The following is a 23072-nucleotide window of genomic DNA, read 5'->3' on the forward strand; positions in this document are numbered from 1 at the left end:
AGTTTTTCGTTCCTTGCATTTGGCATACTTGCTGGGGTTTACAGATAAACATACTGAGACATCATTTTCTTTGAATTGAACTTCCAAATGAGGACCTTCTGGAATTTGAGGCATTATTATTGCAATATTTTTCAGTAAGGGGGGGGGGCATGAATAATTCAGTTATTTTTTTTAAATAATCTAATTTTGAACATTTGTAAAAATGTTATTCAAATAAGAATATCATTATTTTTATATAATGTTTTATATAATTTGATATTGTTGTATATTCACCCTTGTAAACAACCACTCAAATGACACTTTAAATCTTACTATCAATCTTAAAAGACTGAATTTATTGTTATAAAGAAGTTAAAAGGTTTGTTAGTTTAATATATTCAAATTACTTCCATGACCACAGTTTACCTAAATGCAAAACAATCATACAAAAATACATCAACACAACTATACACATATATTAGAAGATCTCTATCCTGAACAGAGGAAAATTCACATATGTGAATATTCTTCTGTGCAGTTTTAATGTCCTCCAATCTTGCCATGGTCTTGCACAGTATTGCATCTTTTAAGTGAGTTTAATCTTTTCAGTGCTGTGTCCCCTGGCAGGACGTCGGTGGTTATACGGGGTATCCATATCTGCTGTCGTATCTGAGCGGAGGCCTGTGATCAGACGCAAGCATGCTTGCTTCCCTTTGGACTCTGCTGTGTTCGGTGTGGGTACTGCTGCGACCGGATACGGCCCGTGTGACATCGGCTTTGCCCACAGAGCTGTAATGGATCCCCGAATGGACACGATAATTCAGTACAGAACGGAAGCTGGAGTTACGGCTTCCCGGGCGACTCTCCGGCGCTGCAGCGTCCTCCCTAAAATACGGTAGAGGAAAGGAACATGTCACTTGATGTTATCCAAATGTATATTTACAGTATAGCCGACGTAGAAAGAGGTCACATACATATATCTGGGACTAATCCAGTTGAGATAATCATTATTGGGTGTGGTTGTGATTGATGAATAACCAGTTTTGCTGATTAGTCAGAAGGGTTTTTACCCATGATTTGTTGTGAAACATTCTTCGACTATGATCTACTTCCGCTGCTGAAGGGAAAGTTTTGAGCATGTAGTCAGACAGTATGCCAGTGTTGAGCTCATTCAAACCGCTCAGGTTTTTGAGCCAAAATGACTTTGAATGGGATTTCCAAAAATCCCCCCAAAAAGTTCAGTTTATTGTAAAAAAATATGATCAGTAAGTCATGGCAGCTTATGTTTTTACATTATTCTAACTCATCAAAAAAAGTTGAAATTTCTCAATTTATTTTGATAAGTTATATGCAATTCAACTTTGAATGTTTAATGTAATTTGAGTTGAAATGACTTGTACAATCAAGTTGATTATGCTTACATTTCAAGTAGCAACTGAACTTAAGTTTTTAGGTTGAAATAGGTAGAAATGTTTTATGTTGTTCAAAAAAATAAAATAAAAATAGTGCCCCAAAGTTGTTGCGCTTTGGTGATTTTCACCCTTTTTAAGCCAAAATATGTAATTTAGCCGGTGTGATACAGAACCAAGGAGGTTTTTTGTTGTTGTTATTTTTTAACAAAATATTAATTTGTCAACTCAACACAACTAACGAGTTTTTGCATTTCAGGAGATATGGAATATATGTCCATCAACCTTTTGCGAAAATGATGTTTCAAATACAATATGCATCTTTAAAAGTGATTGTTTAGCAGAACTTACACTAAACTTTACAGTTTCATTCCCATCTTTATTTGCATATTTAAAAATAAGATTTCAGATACAAAACAGCTGTCTTAATGTACTGCGATTAATCAACTGGTGAAGTATGGTGATATCTATTAGTTTAAATTTGTCCCTATTCACCTGTGATGTCTTGCCTTAATATTCTGGACTTGAGACAGCAAAGGCATTAATAATGCATGTTCTCACTTTGGCTTATAATTAAAAAGTATATATAACTGGACCTTCTGGTGAAAACGACATGTGGTCAGATATGGTGACATAAGCCAGGCTTCTCCAATCACCCTCCCCTTGCAAGCTCTCGTTCAACTTATAATAAACCAGCAATATCTCACCTGATCTCATTGGCAACCTCTTTTTCATAGCGTCGCTTGTTGCAACAGCAAATCAGGAGCCAGATTAGCAAAAGGAGGAGGAGCAGCAACAGCAATGCACCAATCACAGCTCCAGCAATCACTCCCGCTTTATTGGTTGCTAGAGATAAAAGATTTAGATAAAAGACAGATTATGTAGTGGCTCACGCTTAACCTGAAAAACAATTAATCTGAAGTTTCACAAAATATTCATTCTTACGAAATCATCTGGAGGATAAATAGGTTTATGAAAATAACATGTTGGCACAAAATCCTCTATTGAGAAAGTCTGCATATTTCATGCAAGGACATACTGCATAATGGCCTCTATAAACAGAAATGCTACTGCAGTTACCTTGAATATGAGGTATGAACGCCGAACAGAAATGTGCTGAATACACAAGAGAATGTATGGATTTCTAGATTTAAAGTGACACATGACTTATGACTTATGTTTAGGTATTTAGACAATTAAACCACTTATATAATAAATAAAAATGTGTAAATGGCATCAAAATAAGAGGCATCTGCGTGTCAAAAGCCTCAGGATCTTTGCTTTTCACCAACCTCACTTTTTTTTAGCCATTTTTGCTCGATGTTTTTAAATCAGCTGGTATTTTGGTAATTTTGATGACCAAATTGGTCAAAAAATACCTTATTTAATATATTATGGCTGTCGCGAATAAAGTGAAAATTAAATTAAAAGTGTGCACACTCACTGACATTAAATTTAGATCTGCTCCTGTTGCATCACATTTCTTTTTAGGTGTGTTTACAGTGTTGCTCATTACAACCAATCACACGCGATTCTGTTGAGCTTATGAATGCAACAGCCAATCAAAGGCGTTCAGATGAGTCATTACTGAAACACTGAGTTTTGTACAGTGTGCACACTCGCTGACTGAATTCTGCACTCTCGCGAATACTCATCATAAACAACAAAGCAAATGTGCGTACCATGTAAGTAAGAAATTCGTTTCAGAGTGCAGACAGCTTCATTGATTATAATGGGAGTTTTTAAAAAGGCGATAGACTGAAGTCAGTGATTGATAATGTAAATGTTCTTTGTTCCCTTTCTGTATAATTCATGTGCTGTTTGAATAACCATGGACATGAAAGCTTTATAATTAGTAACTTACAATGCTTTGTATTAAATTGTGATCACATTAAATTAGGGCTGCAAAACGATTAATCGCGACTAATCGCGATTTAGATTTATATAAAGATTTATATAAAGTTAGATTTATATATAAAATATTTATATATAATATAAATTATATACAAGTATAAATACATATACAGGTACATACAAATTGTTTTACATGTACGTGTGTGTATTTGTATATACATAATAAATATACACAGTGCACACACATATAGTATGTAAACAAACTTTTACTTTGAATGATTAATCACATTCAGAATAAAAGTTTGTTTACATACTATATGTGAGTGTACTTTGTATATATATATAAATATATATATATATATATGTGTATATATATACATATATATATATATATATATAAATACACACATGTATATATTAAGAAAAAAGTTAGATTTATATATAAAATATTTATATATAATATAAATTATATACAAGTATAAATACATATACAGGCACATACAAATTGTTTTACATGTACGTGTGTGTATTTGTATATACATAATAAATATACACAGTGCACACACATATAGTATGTAAACAAACTTTTACTTTGAATGCGATTAATTGCAATTAATTATGCATCCCTACATTAAATACAAATTCAGTGACATGACACCAATATTTGGCACTTAAAGACTAAAAAGACAGGTTTATGGTGTGATTACACTAACATTAGGCTACTTTAGCCCTACCCTGGAGTTGGTTCACAGGTTTAATTCTGTCTTTTGTCTTTCTGTCAGAGACATGACACTCGATTTGACATGTTGTTGTCTGATGTGCTCACATTCAGACGTTAAGTGAAGCTTAGGTGTGCTGATACATTCCGGACCCACCCATACTTACGGTTATATGCTTGAAGGGCGTATGTGCATCGTTCAGTGCCTACTTCATTGCTGACCTCACAAAGGTACCTCCCTGTGTAGCTGTCGCTGTGGTTTCTGATTAGCAGCTCTCCAGTCTGGGGATCTTCAAACAAAAGAGCCATTCAGAATGTGCAGCTATTGCGAAAGGCCCTGCAGCTTTGTTTACAGCAGATTGCACACAGAAAATCTTGTTTGGTTGCTATGAGGCTCAAAATTTTTTTTTGTTTTCATCTAGGCTACAGCAGCTGTATTTGACTTGACAACACACAGGCCTGAAGCTACAGATCATTCAAGCGGTACCAAATACTAAACTTTCGCTTGAAGTATTTGCTGAGTAGCGTTGCACTAGACCTGCGTTCACCGGTGGGAACTCACTCTGTGCTGCGGTTGGTGGCAGGTTTCCGCTTTCTTTCGTCCATGCATATTTTAGAGGAGGTGAACCCTGGGAAGATTTGCAGCGGAGCGAAATGGTTCCGCCCTTCTCCTCGCTACCTTCCACCCAGCATTTCGGGGGCGAAGGTCGTACTGAAAGAAACCAAAAGAAAAAGAATCAGACGTCATGGATAAAATCACATCGCTGATGCATGGAGCAAACGGTTTTGTTTTGAACCTGTAACGTGTACTAGGGCTGGACAATATAGAGCATAACATTTTTATCTCAATATTTGAGTCTCATTTATTTTTTTATTTATGATATTTGACATACATGCTTTAACCTCACATCAGGTCTGACTGCATTCTGGTGTACAACACAAGTTTTTAACAATCGAAATGATTCCTCATAGATAAAATCAAGCCATACTCATTTATGCACTTTCATGTTGACACGCTGATATCTGCAAATCGCAAGACAAGGAAGGACTGTGAAATATAATATGTGTCACGCTGTTTAGAAAACGTAATGGCCACAATGCTGCCTAATTTTATGTTGTCAGCAAAACAGTCACAAATATACTGTGAATAGTCAATATATTGTTATTATAGTTAACTAAAACCATAAAAATATCTTTAGTTAAAATAAAATAAACGTTAACTCAAATATAATAAAACTAGTGCTGTCAAACGATTAATCGCGATTAATCGCATCCAAAATAAAAGTTTTTGTTTGCATAATATGTGTGTTTTTTGTGTATATTTATTATGTATATATAAATACAAACACATATATATTTTATATATTTTGGCATGTATTTACATGTCTATATTTATATTCATATAATTTATATTGAAAAATATATAATATATTTAATATATAAACAACATATTCTTCTGAAATATATACATGCATGTGTGTGTGTATATATATAGTGTGTATATATATACATAATAAATATACACAGCACACATACATATATTATGTAAACAAAACCTTTTATTTTGGATGCGATTAATCGCGATTAATCGTTTGACAGCACTAAATAAAAGAATAAAACTTTGAAATAAATAAATAAATAAATATTTATATATTTCAGTTAGCTGCCAGGGGAACATTTCTCATTTTCATTTAGTTTAACTTTATGTGTTAAATAAACTAAAACGTAAGTAAAAATAAATAAAAACTAGACATATTAAAAGATATCGACATATTAAAAATCCCAAACTAATTCAGAAAATATAAAAATTAAAACTTATTCAAAATGTAAATTAAAACTAATTTGTGGGGTGTCGTGGGGGGGATGGGAGACAGAAAAAATTAAAATCAAATGTTAACAAACTAGTCTAAAAATTAAACTATAATTACACTGGACTCTTAAAAGCTTACAGCACTGAGCCAGAGTTTTACAAGAGGGTAGAATTCATTGAGTCTCTAGACAGACGAGGTGGCGGGGTTGGGCCGAGGTTAGCAGAGGAAAACAGGAGGCAGACGTGAACAAAGAGCGTCCACCCCACCTACCATTCCAGTCATGTCATCATGAGCGACTGGATGAAAGGAGCAGGCTAGGGTGGAGAGAACCGGTAAAACAGAAACCCGGCGGTTTGATAAGTGTGTCAGAACCGGTCAGCAGTGTCACAGAATGTGCACGTCCTCACCCAGAACTACTAAAGTGACTTTCCTCGAATCGATGCCAGGTGTCTTCTTCACTTTGCACTGGTACGTGGCCGTGTCCGAGACCTTGAGGCTGGAAAAGCTGACCGTGGCGTCACCGCGGCTCAGGTCGCCAACAAACTTAAAGCGACTCATCAGGTCTGGGCTTCCCAGCTGGTACTGTTTCCCTCCAGTGTAGGATAAGATCTGTCAGACAGAGAAACCCAGCTCAGTGAGTCTTATCTAATATAACAGGTCTAACCACCTGCCGTCATTAAGACGGAGCCTTCCGCACGGATTTCTCCGAATCTCCACACGCATCCCAGGAAAGTCTGAGGTTAAGCGGTCTGGACAAGGTAGAAATGGGAGGAAATTACAAAATCCATCAAGATGATACGATTGATGAGGTGGAGACTGTGAGCTCCATGGAGCTGAGAAAACATTCCTACATTCTTGTCTTATCAAAAACAACAGATGTTACGTAAGGAAACGCTGCACAGCATGCTTTCTTTGCACCTTTCTTCCTTTATAGTTCACTTTAAATGGTCATGCAGTGTGACAAATATTCCAGTCTCTCAATTAATATGAGTGTAATTTTAGTGCCATTTCCATTTAGTACCAGTCAGTGTTATTTTAGTATGATTAAGATGCTATTAAATGTTTTAAATTAATTAATTATTATTATTATTTTTGTTATTTTAACCGAGGTCAGCATGGAATGGGAATTAACCCTGTTTTCTAAAATAAATTAGAATTTTTTCATTTAAAATTTTAATTCTAGTTGGAATTTATTAATTAAGCGGTTGTGTCATTTTATTTGTTTTTTTAAACGTCTATATAGTTCATTCATTATTTTTCATTATATTTTATTATATTTAAAATATCATTATATTTTATTTTAATTCAGTTTTATTATAATTTATATTAATTAGTAATTGAAATCTATATATAATTTATTTTAATTAGTTTATTTCAAGTATCGTTCTAAATTTAGTTAACCGTAATACCGATAGTAATGTTGATGCACTATTAGTTTATATGAATATTTTGAATTAGTTTTTATTTTTATACTTTGTGAGTTGCACTTTTGTCATTTGTATTAAATATAATACAATTATATTTATTTTTATATTGTATTATATACAATTGTATTATATATAATAATAAATTAAGAGATTAAGACATACATACATTTTTTTGTTAATCATCATTTTATTTTTTATCATAATTTTATTTTTTTTTAGTTATTGAAAGTTAGTTTTAGTTAATATTGGTTTTAGTTGAAAGTAATGAAAATAACCCTTATATGAGTATATAAAAGTGGTTTAAAAATGCTATTTAAATAGATGTCGCTTCACATTGCCAGTTACCCTTATGCCTTCTGAGAAACATCTTAAGAAGTGTATTTTTAAGCACGTTCCGATGCTTTCGAAAGACGACGGATCTATTAGTTTTAGTTAATATTGGTTTTAGTTGAAAGTAATGAAAATAACCCTTATATGAGTATATAAAAGTGGTTTAAAAATGCTATTTAAATAGATGTCGCTTCACATTGCCAGTTACCCTTATGCCTTCTGAGAAACATCTTAAGAAGTGTATTTTTAAGCACGTTCCGATGCTTTCGAAAGACGACGGATCTATTTTCATTTTTGCTATTTCTTAAAGATGCTAGTAACAAGCCTGAGTATCAATACAGGATGTGCTTGAATGTGCTTTAATCTCTATTCTGTATTCTCAGCACTCTCTCACCAGCTCATCTTTCTGGGTCATGTCTTGACTGACGCGTGTCCACTCGATGTCCAGGTCTCCGATATCCGCAGCATCCAAGGTGTATGTGCAGCCCAGAGTAACACTCTCCCCCTGGGCTTTCTTGACCGTCTGTGGTCCTGTGGATGTCACCTGTACGGCTAAAGCTAAAGGTTCCCAGAGAGAGAGAGAGACATACAGAATAATGGATTAATGATCATTCATTTTGAATTGAATTTTTCCCTCTATACATTAATACAAGTCAGTGGTTCTCAACTACATTGCTTAAAGCCAGTAAGCAATTTTATTGTTCTGTCTTTACTACTTATGACTATATGGTCTATTGCATTTTATCATTTGCATTCAAAAACATCAACAACAAAAATCTGTTGTTACTCACCAGTTGAGAACCCCTGCTGTAAAGCATTTTTGGCACATTGATTTAAAGAGCCCATATTCTATGCTTTGTTTGAAAGTCAAAGTTTCTTGGACCATAAACAGACGCAATTTTTTTTTAAACAGGGTGCTTTTGCAACACGTTCTGACTCCCAACTTGTCACATATTGACGCTTGGTCAGGACCCCTTGGCGTCCCTTTTTGACGCCATTTTTCGACGTGCAGGGTCCTCCATTGCTTTTAGTGCTGTCAAACGATTAATCGCGATTAATCGCATCCAAAATAAAAGTTCTTGTTTACATAATATATATATATGTGTACTGTGTATATTTATTATGTATATGTAAATTGGGAGTGAGAACGTGTTGGACATTTAACATGCAGATTAGCTCTTTTATGATTGGCTAACCTCTTTGCATGAAAGAGGCGCATCAATAAAACTTCCAAGTTGTTGATTAGCCTTTTGATATTGCAGCTTAATTTCAATAATTGGTCTGAGGAAGGAGTGGCTATTTCAAAATAGTCCTGTTTTCCATGATATGCACTTTTAAAAACAGATCAAGAGGGGAATTTGGTATAATGAATCACAGCTGCTAATAGTGCTGTTTATTTGCACATTCTGTTCTCTCTGTGATAGAAAATCTGCTAAGTGCAATGCCAATTTCCAATCTTGCGGGTTGGTTCTGAGTGCTAAATTGTGGAAGATGATGCTGCACAGACCAAACTGTGACAGTCTGCGTGCATCACTCTACCGCTGCAATCCAGACACCATCCATCGGCTCTTTAAATGCTGAAAGTGCACTTGACGACATGCTGAATCTGGATATATGGCTGCTTGTAACTCTCTTCTCCATTATTTGATAAATTATCTGAGCCACGATCACTAGATATTTTTTTCACTGACTAATAGCACAGCATTAGCCGCACCAAGCAGAATACTGTAGTAAATACAAAACATTCTATATTAAGCCTAAGTTGCATAGAAAAGAGGCATGTTTACTCTGAAAGCAAACTTAATACTCATGGTGTAATGCTAATTTTAGTGCTTGCGAAAGCAGTTTCGTGTGCTGTTTGTTTGTGAATAGCACACATTTTTGTGCTTAACTTTGTCTAATAAAATATGTTATAAGAAGAAGCATTTTTATTGTTTCCATTAGGTTATGTTTTCTCAATATCACACACACACACACACACACACACACACACTTACCATGAACTATGTATAAATAATGTTTTTGTGTTAACAGCAGTGGTAGTAATAATACTTCGTTACAGTACTTAAGTATTTTTTGGGAGTATCTGTACTTTACTTGAGTTTTTATATTTCAGTCAACTTTTACTTCAGATATCAGCATGAACATTTAATAATCATTTATACAAGTTCAGTAAAGCAATAATTGGCTTACATTTTAGTTGCATAGAAAAGAGGCATGTTTACTCTGAAAGCAAACTTAATACTCATGGTGTAATGCTAATTTTAGTGCTTGCGAAAGCAGTTTCGTGTGCTGTTTGTTTGTGAATAGCACACATTTTTGTGCTTAACTTTGTCTAATAAAATATGTTATAAGAAGAAGCATTTTTATTGTTTCCATTAGGTTATAAAATCATTATTTCTGAATGTTTTCTCAATATTCTGAATATACAGATTTTTTTATTTTTTTTTAAGAGAACATTCTATTTGATTATTTTCCAAACATTATGGAAGCATTACTTTTGAATGTTCTCCGAAACAAGTCGCAACATTAACAAAAAAAAAAACATTGTACTTAAGTATTTTTTGGGAGTATCTGTACTTTACTTGAGTTTTTATATTTCAGTCAACTTTTACTTCAGATATCAGCATGAACATTTAATAATTATTTATACAAGTTCAGTAAAGCAATAACTGACTTACATTTTAGAAATAATATTGCTTGATTTTGCTCAATTTTGTACTGTACTTTTACTTGAGTATGGCTTTCAGGTACTTTATACACCACTGGTTAACAGTTTGAGAACATTCGTAGCTAACAAAAATATGTTTTACCAACGTTGTGCTAATGTTCTAAATACGAATGAAAGGAACTTTTTATTTAGATTTTTCTTTTTCTTTTCTTTTGTTCTCTGAACATTCTGAAACAAGTAGCAACATTAAAAAAAATGTTAGACGAATGTCTAACTAAAACATTTCTGAAAATAAAAACATTCCATGAATGATGTATGTTTTTGTGCTAACATTTTCAGAACATTCCCAATTAACAAAATATATTCTAAGAAATTTTGCTAACATTCCCAATTATGAAAAAGTTTTTTCTAAATGTTCTCACAATGATCAAAACATCCAGTTAAAAAAAAAAAAAGCTTTAAAAAATTTTTTTTTTTCTTGGTTATGTGATCGAGGGGAACATTCAATTTGATAATTTTGTGTACATTATGGGGACTTTTGCATGTTCTCTGAACCTTCTGAAGTTAAGTAATAACATTTAAAAAGCGTTAGATGAATGTCCAACTAAGATATTTCAGGGAAAAAAAAAAAAAAAAAAACTTTCCATGAATGTTGTGCAAGTAATTTTTTTTTTACCATTAATAAAGCGAATGTTAAGTTAACATTAGTGGAAGAACGTTTGTTCATAATTTTGAGAGAACCTTGCCAGTCCGTTGGCCAAAGTTCTGAGAATGTTATGTATTTAAAATTTGACAAAAGGCCACCGCTGTCAAGGTCACACAAATGTTACCAAACAACAACTATTTACTGTCATCAGAAACTGACTGGCTGAATGAAAAGACATGATGCCTGAAACAGCAATTAGATGATCTTCACAGTCCTCAGATACTCCTTTCAGTCTTTGTGTCTCAAAATCACCAAAACTGCTTTGAGTACAGATGGGCAGTCTTTGCTATGGGAGTCTGCTATTTATTTATTTTTTTGGGAGAAATGCTACAGATCGTAGCGTTCATCTTGTTCTTAGCACCATCAAAACAACAGAACATGTCAGACGACTGTGTCATTCCTGTTATTATTGCACATTCACACAAAACACAGAGAGTGTCTGTGTGATTTATGGATCGTCTCTCTCAGCTGGAATAAAGACAGTACAAGCATGAATGTGTTGAGCAACACGCTGGGTTAAAACCCTGAGAGCATGTATGGTCAAAAACAAAAATCACATTTTCATGCTCTATAATTTCAGTGCATTTAATACGCTGCGAATCACGCTCACAGATAATGAATGACCGTATTGTTTTATGCACACTACATCTGCTGCTTTTTAAAATCTGAAATGCACATGCAAGCGCATTGAAGTGAATCTCAGATCCAGTAATATTCAGCGCTAGAATTTGCATAAAGTAGAGTGGGAGGCCAGTGCAACTTCTTAATATGCAGGGTTAATTTATGCATAACATGGTCACACTTAGACTGCCGTAGAAACTCGATACAGCCCACACAAAGTGAAGAGAAAAGTGACCTTTAACACAGAAAGCCCTCAAAGAGACTGTTAGATAAATGAATAAAAGTAATATTTTACACACCTGCATGATTTAGACATACTGCAGTGATGTATAATGCAGCCAAAGGTAAGGGGGAGTTAAACCAGAACTTGCTCATAGCCAGATGTCAGCTTCTCTCACAGAAAACCTGGGGGAAAAAAGCACAGACTGTCATTGTCCCTCGCTGACTGGACACCTCATTTGCAAGCGTGAATCATCTGATTCTGATAAGGTTCTCACATATGGCAAATTCAAATGTCATTTTAGCTGAAATGAGAAAGTCTTGAGTTTCGATTCAAAGGTGGAAAAAACGAATCATCCTATCTATCTATCTATCTATCATATATATTTCAACGAGAAATCTCTCTCTATATATGATATGATTAAAGTGAAATATATATATACACAGTATATATATATATATATATATATATATATATATGATAGACAAGAAATATTTAAAATATATTGTCTATTTTATGAGAAAAAAATTCTATATATAATTACTACATGTATATAACATTTCAGTTTAATCATATATTTTTCTTGTCTATTTTATAAAAGCAAAAATATCTAAAAGCATGTAAATAAAATATAACTATACATCAATATAAAAAATATAACAGTACCGAAATTATTTTTTTAAGTAACATTTAGCACATTTCAAAATTCACTATAAATAATTTAAAACAGGAAAAGTCCACTATCAATTGACAAGTGTTGGGGTATTTTGACCAGATGGGCAAATCCAAATCCTAACATCTCAAACACTGTCTGGCTGATATTTCTGCCTATACTATTTGCATGCATGTATAAAATGCAAATCACTCAAGAGAATGGCAGTTCATACAGTATATGACTCAAACATTATAATGAGGTAGAGATAGAGTTGTCAGAAAGAAAGTACTCTCAAACCACAGAAACTGTGATTCTTATCTTTGTGTCTATAAATCATTTAAGGAACAAATCATGTGCCAATGTAGATGCCAATAAAACACAGTAATTAAACCTTGAGGAAGAGAGTCCCCTGAAAACTGAATAGAGCTTAAACATGTACTGTACACACACACACACACACACACACACACCTTTCACAATGAAATCAGACTGCTTTTAATTCAGTAAGCCTTATTTGAGCACTTGCTTACTGACGGTCTACAGTAATCATTTCAGTCTCATAAGAAATTAAATGAGCCAGAAAAACTAATTAATGGAGGTCAGAGCAGGCAAGAATTTCATTTCTGTTAGCTTTTATAAAGAGCAAAGTCCAAACTGCAGTCCTTCCTATCACAACAGGCTCCAGTTATTTTGTTAACATACAGCTTATGTAAACTCAAAAAAATTTTTTTAATTACCTCTTAACGGAACAACCAAATGCAGAGTAATCCAACAAACTCAGCAGTGCTATGAGGTGTTTTCTTTGCTAGTTCCTCTATTCAACTCTCACTCTCACCTGAAGCAGGAAAACAGGTGTTTCCTCTAAGGCTCCGCCCCCTCACAGCATTCCACCAATCACAGCTCGAGAGTCACAAACTCAGTGAAACTTGCTGCTGACCAGCCCATGTACACATGACATGTTTGATTTGTGATTCATTGCTTCTGTGTAGGAATTTGAGCTTTCGTTTCAGTGAACGTTTCCACTTGGATTATCTAATGTGAAATGTGTTCAAAGAATCACAGTAAGTAAATGGATCAAATCAGCCATTTTGGCTCAAACCATGTGATTGATTCAAACACAGTACGTTCACAGTAAAGCAGTGCTTCTCATCTGGATTAAAAACAATGGTAATTTCAAATAATACAATATAACTAGCTTTATAGTCATCCATAGTTAGGATATCATAAACGTTGACATTTAAAAGGGCAGATTCACATTTTTCTTGCTGGTTTTGAAACTGAAGGCCCTGCGTCCAATCACGCATGGCGTTTTGGTGCAGATATACCTGCCATTTGATAAGATGACTAATACTAATTCAATAGTAGTGCTTGTTCTGTGTGTCAACTTGATAAATCATACTCACTGTTTCTGGATTTACAAAACTGTGTAATTTTAATACAATTCATGTTATGTTTTTAAGGATAATTTTGTTTACAGTTTAGGCACTTTTCTAATGCAAAACCAATTGAGAACCATCTTATGTCACATGTGTTGCACATTGTATGATTGCTTGAGATTATTTTTGTTAGTTTTATTCACATTTATTTTTATATTAGGCCCAATAGGCCAATATGTGTCTGTTTATTTTGGAAATGAACAGAGGCTGATGTAAAAATGTAAACACTGCAGTGTTATTTCACGGGGGAATCAGATTGTTTGCTCGGCTCTGCTCAGACACTAATTATCACTACAAAACATGTACAATACTTGATTCTCCTTGCAGTCACTGTAGGCTATGGATGTGTGAACACACTCAGATGAAGTCTTCTGTCAGTCAGCAGCTCTTTTGATCATCGACGCCTCCTCAAACTCCCACAGCTACACACAGAGCCGTGGATATGCTGATATGATCACCCTGGCAACATCACGAGCCACTGAGGGCAAAAACACCAGGTTAGTGTAAATGTGTGCACAATTCAGAGTTTAGGAATCGGGTTTCATTCATGAGTGTGAATTGAATAAAAGTTTTTGCAGGGTTTTGTCTGTGCGCTTTTTTCCCCCCGCCTCTTTTGAATTTAGGGATCAGAATTTAGGAATCAGGTCTCGGTATGAATTTGAATTGAATTTCAAATTCAAAGTACCACAGGACAGAGAGAGTACCATGGTATAGGGTACCATATGTCAAAATTTGATTGATGACCCCTTATAAAATATATCCATATAAAAATTCCACAGATTCCTAAAGATTTTGCAAACTGTGTGTCCATAAACGGTAAAACAAGTCAAGACGGGTACAAAGTATTTATGTATTGTTAATTTTAGAAGCGGTAAAATTTCTAAAACAATGTGTCAGACATACTCGTGAGCATTAAACAATACCATACAGCAGTTGTTAATATGTAAAACATTTTACATCTTGTAACATTACAGTTTAAACAGTTGGTAGAGTTTATTACTGATACAAGTTTTTAGTAAAAAAAAAAGAAAAAGAGCCAAGTATCTTACGCTGTGCCGCGATATACATCCTCAAGGGCCAGCGACAGAAAATTGAAAGAGCTTAGATCTTATGCGTAAAACCACACACATATGCGCAGATGTTGTTAAATGTCTAATCATGATGAAAGAAAAATGTTTTATATCATGCTGCTGTACATTTAATTTGTACAAAATGTCAATAGAGCATTTAGGGAAATGAAATGTTTTTCTACCATGGTCCATAAAATGACATTTATTTTATTAAAATTAATTTAAAGGGGTCATATGATGTGATTTCAATTTCTCTTTGGAGTGTTACAAGCTCTTGGTGCATGAATGTGTTTTTTTAACCTTAAACCGCATAAACACATTTCATTACACCAAATACACCAAATAATGTTCTTTTTAGCAACATCATATGACCCCTTTAATTTAAATTAATGTTTATATTAAATCATATTTATATTAATGCAAATTAAAATATTTAATTTGATTAACATTAGGCAAGAAAAGTTTTTAAAGCACATTCCATGTAATTCAGTGCTTTACATAAAAAGGAATTAAAATAATTATCAAATAATCACAATAGATGAATAAGAAATAAAAACAGAGAATAAAAATTATTTAAAAAATGATTATAAATGTATTAAAACAGTTAATAAAAAAGAGGATACATTGAATATTAAATTAATATGAATTATTTAAAATACACTGCAAAAACATGATCAGTAAGTCATGACAGCTGTTTTTTTTTTTTTTTACATGAACAATTTCGATTTCAGTTTTTATAAGTCATATGAAACTTTTCTTTTCTTTTTTTTAAATGTACTTCAATGTAAGTTGAATTAACTTGCACAACCAAGTTGATTTAAGGCAGTAATTTTTGCTGGCACATGCAGCAATATACATCTTTTTGCTTTTTTATTTCAAAATGAATTGCACTAGAATTGGACTCTAAAAGGCATTCTGAATTCACTTCTATATAGTGCATGTCCCTGGTGCGGTTCAGGGATGCTGACTTGCCACAAATTGGCTCAATGGTGGTGTACATGACCAAAGTTCTGTTTTCGAGGTTCAGACTGATTCTTTGCTAACACAAAAACAATGTTCTTCTCATCTTACTTTCATGGCATGCTAGGAGATTTTTTTCCCCTTAGGCTTTGCTTCAAGACCGACAGCTGCTACACAGCTAATCGTTGAGATAGCGGCCGCTGATAATTGGTGCAGATTAGGAAATAAAGACCATTCGATGTAGTCTTCCCTGAAGACCTTGAGATATGAGCTTTAAGAATTCTTATCTCTCTTTTTCAAGTACAAATAAAGCATCTTGTTATGGTTTTCAATGAAGCGGTTCATGCAATGAACTCAGTCCATTATTAGTGAGAAAACATTGACACAAGATGAAAGGACGTCAGGCGACGTGATCGTACTTTACGGTTTTGTATATAGTGCGATACTTCGAAAATAACTCTGTTTTTTGTTTTGTTGTGCAGATGACTAATGAATGGCTTCATATAACATCTGACCTTGAAGATCTACCACAGTTCAAGACTGTACAGTACTTTCAATAATCTGTGATTAAGTGTCATACAGACACAGCAGCGACAGGAAATCTCAGAAACACGTTTTGTATATAGTGCGATGCTTCGAAAATAACTCTGTTTTTTGTTTCGTTGTGCAGATGACTAATGAATGGCTTCATATAACATCTGACCTTGAAGATCTACCACAGTTCAAGACCGTACAGTACTTTCAATAATCTGTGATTAAGTGTCATACAGACACAGCAGCGACAGGAAATCTCAGAAACACTTCAGCTCATGAGTCAGCTGGAGATGTATGACCCATTTTAACTCGTAAACATGATTTCATACACAACATATGGAGTATTTCCAGAAACACTAACACTAAATATATTTATTTCATATATTAGCTTATAGATATTTTGTAACTTTTAATAAATTAATGTTTGCTTTATGGACCATGGCGGAAAAACATTTTGTTTCCCAGAATGATCTAATTTGCTCTAATATTTAATGTCAATATTTATTTTTATTAAATTATCTGAAAACAGTTTGGTGGACATTTGTAGTGCTGACTGGTAACATCATAATTAAATAAGGAAGCTGCACTGAATAATTTGTTTTATTATTACACTGGTATTGGGATTTATACAGGCTCCCAGTGTAAATTATTTTTAAGAAACCAGGCAATGGCGAGTGAATAGAGAAAATATACTGTGCAAAAATGTGACCCTGGACCACAAAACCAGTCATAAGGGTCATTATTTTTTAAAAATTAAGATTTATACATCATCTGAACGCTGAATAAATAAGCTTTCCATTGATGTATGGTTTGTTAGGATCGGACAATATTTGGCCGAGATACAACTATTTGAAAATCTGGAATCTGAGGGTACAAAAAAAAATCTAAATATTGAGAAAATCACCTTTAAAGTTGTCCAAATGAAGTTCTTAGCAATGCATATTACTAACCAATAATTACATTTTGATATATTAACAATAGGAAATGTACAAAATATCTTCATGGAATACCTGTGCTACTTATGACTGGTTTTGTGGTCCAGGGTCACAAATAATTCTAACTGTCATGAGAAGAGTTTTTGTATTATTTTATATTATTATGTTTAGTAGAATATGTTTATCCTTATGACAATGGGATTCTTTTAGTTGTTTTTGCATGTGGCATAAAGCGTAGGTTAATATTTTTTGCTGCATGAGACAGTCTCTGTTTCTTGGTGAAACTGTGCCTTCCACGACTCATGGTGATTTTGTTCTCCTTATTTCTGTTTTAGTAGCTTAATGTGAGAAATACTCCACATATGTGTCTCCATACGGAGTTCTGGAGGAAAGAATTCATCCCAGAATATATCCTTGTGATGGTGGAAAACACATGGGTCATGAGTTGTTTTCTCGAGTTGATTTAGTCCCGTTCAGTGAGGGTCAGGCAAGCAATTAGATTTTTAATGTAATATGTTGCAGTTACCAGCTCAACCATTTCATTTACTCATCAAAGACAGGTGTAACTTGCTAAGTGTTCATTTTGGACCCTGCTGACACCTACTGGTGTGGATGCAGTGACACGCAAAAGTGTTTTTGGTTAACAATGCATTCACAGGCATATCTGACTCCTGAGATCTTAATGTATTAAGCTGAACGTGCGTGTATTATGTACTCCACTTTCCTGCAACACCTTGGCAAAAATGGGGAATGTTCACAGAACGTTCTGGCAAGGTTCTCTGCAAGGTTTTCTCAAAACATTAGCACAAAAATGTTATTTATACATTCATGTTCATGGAAAGTTTTTTTTTCCGAATTACGTTTTTTAAATGTTACTGCATGTTTTAGAACATTTTAAAGAACATTCCAAAGTACCATTCCCATGATGTTTGCAAAATGACAAAAATATAATGTTCCCTTACAACGTTTGGATAAAAAAAGGTTTAAAACATTTTAAAATCTGGATGTTTTGAACATTCAGAAGTAACGTTTTCATAACTTAATGGGAACATGAACGGAATGTTCTAGAACATGCTCTATTTTTCTTAGCTGGGACACACAGGAAGCAAGTTTGTATTCTTTATATTGAGCCAAAAGGACAACCTGTGACATTTCAATTCCCTGGCTGGTCAAAGGTCCTTTTACTACGCGATTTCGCAGGAACATAAAGTTTAATCGCACCTTAAAACGGCTGTTTCTAGGCAGCTGGTATGAGTCTTAATCATTTTAAACCGTGTTGTCAACAGCACCACACATTTCTCTAGAAGCAAAACATAGATAAAATGACATGGTACACCTTTAAATGGGCCTCCGCCTCCCATCCGAGTGTGATTCAGTCAGTGTGAAAGTGTTTTAACTTGAGTTATTGGGGTCACATGAGGTAAAGCACACGGGGAAACGCTGCGCTTGTCGCCCCGTGACTGCTTTCACTCAAATGCTAATGAAGTCTTTAGAAAGCGAGGCCGAGGTTATGTTCCTCATTGTGCCATTGAATGCAAATGCTGGATTGGACTGCTGCCACCTGTTGGCTCCCCTGATTGATTTCACGGAGTGCTGCGCTTTTGTTTATTTGAACCTTTGGTACTGAAGCGGAGAAGGTTGCTCGGTGGTTTCCTTCTGAAATTCCCCAGCTGGTCGGAAAGCTGCTCTTCTGAGTAATGAAATCTTGAATTGGACTTTTAAAATGAGAAATGTGAAACAAAAACTTTGGCAAAAGCGCAGTCACCTTAATAGGCGTGCTTTGTCATTACACTCCACACGATTTGACCGTTAGAATCGAATTTATGCTTCGTTTGATGTGCCTTTTGCGTAGAGCGAAACCGTATTCAGTTGCAGCTGTTCTGTTTTGGTCCGTGGTGTGAGTTTCTTAATAAGCAGAGTAATTTATCTTTGCCATCCGTAGATGGATGCAGTGACAGCTCAGCAGGATGCCTATTAGTAGGTTTGCTGTAGCGCTGCAGCACCAGCAATGTTAATGTTTCTGACATTATCTTGGCATTCTTACAGCCTGAAAAATGTAATACCTCCCTATAAACACGCAAAAAGCAAATATGCTTGGCAACATACTAAAACAATATGCAAAATAATATGAAAACCAAAATAATATGCAGTTTTGTGTGTTCATGAGCTCCTAACTGAACAGGACCTCCTCTGTTTACTCTACTACTAGATCTGCTTGAAGATGCTGGTCTCTGTGAAAGTCAGTGCTGGCGCCCTTCATCGTATGGTAATCATCCTCGCTTGCAAAAAGGAGGGACGGCAGCCAAACAGGACTGGATTTGATCTGCGTCCAGGGCTCTACTGATAACCCCATCTATCTTAGTTGATTTGGCAAAAATGGCCTCACTAATGACACCAGAGGGGGTGGCAAACCCACCACCTTGACAGATGTACATGTACAGTAAATGAACATACTTTCCAGAGGCCAACAATTCACTAAAAATGTTTTTTTTATTGAAGTATGAAGTTCTTATGAAGTATTCTAATTTGTTGAGATAGTGAATTGGTGGGTTTTTGTTAAATGTGAGCCAAAATCATCACAATTAAAAGAACCAAAGACTTAAACTACTTCAGTCTGTGTGCATTGAATTTATTTAATACACGAGTTTCACAATTTGAGTTGAATTACTGAAATAAATGAACTTTTCCTGACATTCTAATTTACTGAGATGCACCTGTATAATATAATACTGTATAATATAATATAATATAATATAATACATCTAAATGTGGGCAGAATCTTAATATCATTAACTTGGACTTTTAGACTAGATAAAAATGGAGAGAATAACGTGCACAATTTGAATGCTTTAAAGATCTTGACATTTTGCATGACACTTCCTATACATAAGTGCAATTCAAAATTAATTAGATTACACACTGTATAAGTCGTCTGGAATGGTGATGACATTATAATTTGTAGCTGCAAATGCCATTTTCTCTTGGGCGCAATTCACAGAAATAGAATAGCACTAGAACATAAGCAGGCATATTTTTAAAAGACTCTCCAGAAGTTATTCATTAGTCTTATCCTGCATTTGAAGAGGGTTCATTGTCAAAACGGTCACTTGTGTTTGGCTCCTCTGGTTCTCCTGTGAACTGTTTTAATCCCCACAGTGCCGTTCAGCCAGCGTACACTTATCATATTTGTCCAGCACAGGTGCCGGTTTCATAAAGCTGATTTACTGGCTCTGGACCGGCTCCGAGGAATTGAGCTTTGCTGAAAAGTGGCTCTAACCGTCTACAGCTGTTTTGGATGACACTCGCTTAATGTTGCTTTGGCCTCTGTTTAACCTTTTGATATTGGTGATTATAAATGTGGATATCAATTTATTAAGATTCTTCTTTGAAGGTAAACTATATAGTGCAGGGTGTCCAATAAAAATTCTTTGTGCGTTTGATATTCATATAAGGTAGCCAAAGTGTTTAATACGTGCACAGATCAGTTGAATGATCAAGTTTACCCTCTTTAACTTTATGCTGTTTTGTGTTCATCTGCTTCTCCCATTTGCTCTTTGTACATTGACTGTCACTCTATGTAGACTAATACAATCAAATACAACACGTTCTCAAATGTTTATTACAATATACACTTACAATTACATTCTCTTCAAGGGTATGAGATGACTAGATGCTTTCAACTGATTTCCTAGATCGGAACTTTGGAGCACAGATTGCGAATCATTTGATTCAGATCCTGACTTTAGAGTGCATATCGTGAATCATTTGATTCAGATCGTGACTTTCGGTGCGTTCCAAACGAGATATATCGCCTTTCGAAGGGCACTTCGGAGTGAAAACAATCATGGCCGCCATATTGAAGGGTCGTTCCAAACCGAAGTGCTCAAAACCGGCCACTTCTAAGGGCCCTTCGGAATGAAGGATTTCAAAGGGTACAACTGATGGACACTTCGGGCTCCCATGATCCTTTGCACAGATTCTTTGCATGATGACGGTGCCTCCGTGTGGGCATGTGATGATGACGCAGAAGGACACTTCAAGAAACAGTTGTTTGGTCCCCTACACCCTTCAACCCTTCGAAGCTCTCACTCCGGAGGGTAAACCCTTTGAAGGGATTAGGGCATAGGGATGAGCCCTTCCGAATGGAACGCAGGGCTTGGTGTGGGTTCGCGAATCATTTGATTCAGATCGTGACTTTAGTGTGGGTTCGCGAATCATTTGATTCAGATCGCGACTTCAGAGTGCATAGCGTGAATCATTTGATTCAGATCGTGTCTTTAGTGTGGGTTCGTGAATCATTTGATTCAGAACGGCACTTCGGAGCGCGTATTGTGAATAATTTGATTCAGATCAGAACTTCGGTGCGGATTCACGAATCATTTGATTCAGATCGCGACTTCAGAGTGCATAGCGTGAATCATTTGATTCAGATCGTGTCTTTAGTGTGGGTTCGTGAATCATTTGATTCAGAACGGCACTTCGGAGCGCGTATTGTGAATAATTTGATTCAGATCAGAACTTCGGTGCGGATTCACGAATCATTTGATTCAGATCGCGACTTCAGAGTGCATAGCGTGAATCATTTGATTCAGATCGTGTCTTTAGTGTGGGTTCGTGAATCATTTGATTCAGAACGGCACTTCGGAGCGCGTATTGTGAATAATTTGATTCAGATCAGAACTTCGGTGCGGGTTCATGAATCATTTGATTCAGCTCAGGACTTTGGAGTGCGTATCGCGAAACATTTTTTCTGATTTAATTTTTTTTATTAAACACTACAAAACATCAAACCGTAAAGGCAGTAAAGAGAAAGAAAGAAAGAATACACAAATGCAAATCCTTTGCAGTTGTCACTCTATATGTCCCAATAATATGTCTGATAATTAAATGCTTAGGTTTATGATCAGAGCTCTGCAGTTTCAAAACATTTAATGCAATGCAATACAATGATGACTGAGAGATGAACAAATAAACTTCAAAATCCTGATGACCATATTTGATACTCACATTTCAACATGATTTTTCTAAAAAAATGACGTATGGATAATCAATAAACCTACTTCATCCCAGTAAGTGTTCATCTTGAAATATTACTAAAAATACAAAAGTTATTCTTATGTTTATTTTATAAAAATCAGTAAAGTTTGCATAGCAAAAAGACACATGAACCACAAGCTAAATCCATAATTACAATTTTCACGCTAAAAGTCTTAGGCCTATATGCTAAAAAAAAGAATAATCTGTACTCTGTACTAGGGGTTGCACCGACTAATCGACTAGTCGACTTCAATGCTCTGCCATGACGCTTTAAGCTTGACGTTGACTAGTCGCTGGTCCTATAGAGGGCGCAACAGGATAAGAAATCTTTGAAGGACTTCCACATTTACGCTCCGTTTCCAAACAGTTCAAATGACAAATAAATGCATACTCTGAAAGCGCTCCACAAGATGTGTGATTATATTACTGGATGCTCGAAATTGAACAGGAGAATGCACGTTTTAAACAGCTTATTGTACAGGTAAATTAATCGCTGTTCTAATCTAATGCGCTGCTGCACTGTAACGCACACACAGATTACAGACAGTAGAGCGTACATCACGCGCACAGAATCATTCAGCGCGGAAATGTATTGTCAACACTGTTCTGTGATTTCTCAATAAAATAGCTTAGAAACTGAAAAAGTTCAAGCATATATTTCTTAATAACTAAATCCCACAGCTTCAGTACTAGTAGAGA

General features: G+C 35.0%; 1 protein-coding gene and 1 long non-coding RNA gene across 2 annotated transcripts; one reads left to right on the forward strand and one right to left on the reverse strand.

Moving 5' to 3' along the window:
- Positions 1-314: 314 nt before the first annotated feature.
- On the reverse strand, positions 315-13234 carry LOC107713026 (coxsackievirus and adenovirus receptor homolog). The gene is made up of 8 exons (XM_016518440.1): positions 13139-13234; positions 11826-11931; positions 7923-8086; positions 6179-6380; positions 4523-4672; positions 4128-4250; positions 2096-2234; positions 315-864 (listed from the first exon to the last, which is right to left on the reverse strand). The coding sequence occupies exons 2-8, from the start codon at positions 11899-11901 to the stop codon at positions 618-620; spliced, it is 1101 nt and encodes a 366-aa protein (XP_016373926.1). The 5' UTR covers positions 11902-11931; positions 13139-13234; the 3' UTR covers positions 315-617.
- A 121-nt stretch (positions 13235-13355) lies between these two features.
- On the forward strand, positions 13356-19745 carry LOC107713027 (uncharacterized). The gene is made up of 3 exons (XR_001636854.1): positions 13356-13462; positions 14165-14334; positions 19546-19745. It is a non-coding gene; the product is annotated as an uncharacterized LOC107713027 (long non-coding RNA).
- The last annotated feature ends 3327 nt before the right edge of the window (positions 19746-23072 follow it).

Source organism: Sinocyclocheilus rhinocerous, unplaced genomic scaffold, assembly GCF_001515625.1.
Source record: "Sinocyclocheilus rhinocerous isolate Xijiao unplaced genomic scaffold, SAMN03320098_v1.1 scaffold448, whole genome shotgun sequence".
Classification (NCBI taxonomy): Eukaryota; Metazoa; Chordata; class Actinopteri; order Cypriniformes; family Cyprinidae; genus Sinocyclocheilus; species Sinocyclocheilus rhinocerous.

Excerpts from the sequence above, each read along its gene's own strand:
- LOC107713026 (XM_016518440.1), bottom strand. The coding sequence starts at position 11,901 with ATGAGCAAGTTCTGGTTTAACTCCCCCTTACCTTTGGCTGCATTATAC. Across the intron at positions 4,673-6,178 it reads AGTCACTTTAGTAGTTCTGG|TACGACCTTCGCCCCCGAAA; the intron begins GTGAGGACGTGC and ends GGTTTCTTTCAG. Across the intron at positions 865-2,095 it reads GAGGTTGCCAATGAGATCAG|GGAGGACGCTGCAGCGCCGG; the intron begins GTGAGATATTGC and ends ACCGTATTTTAG.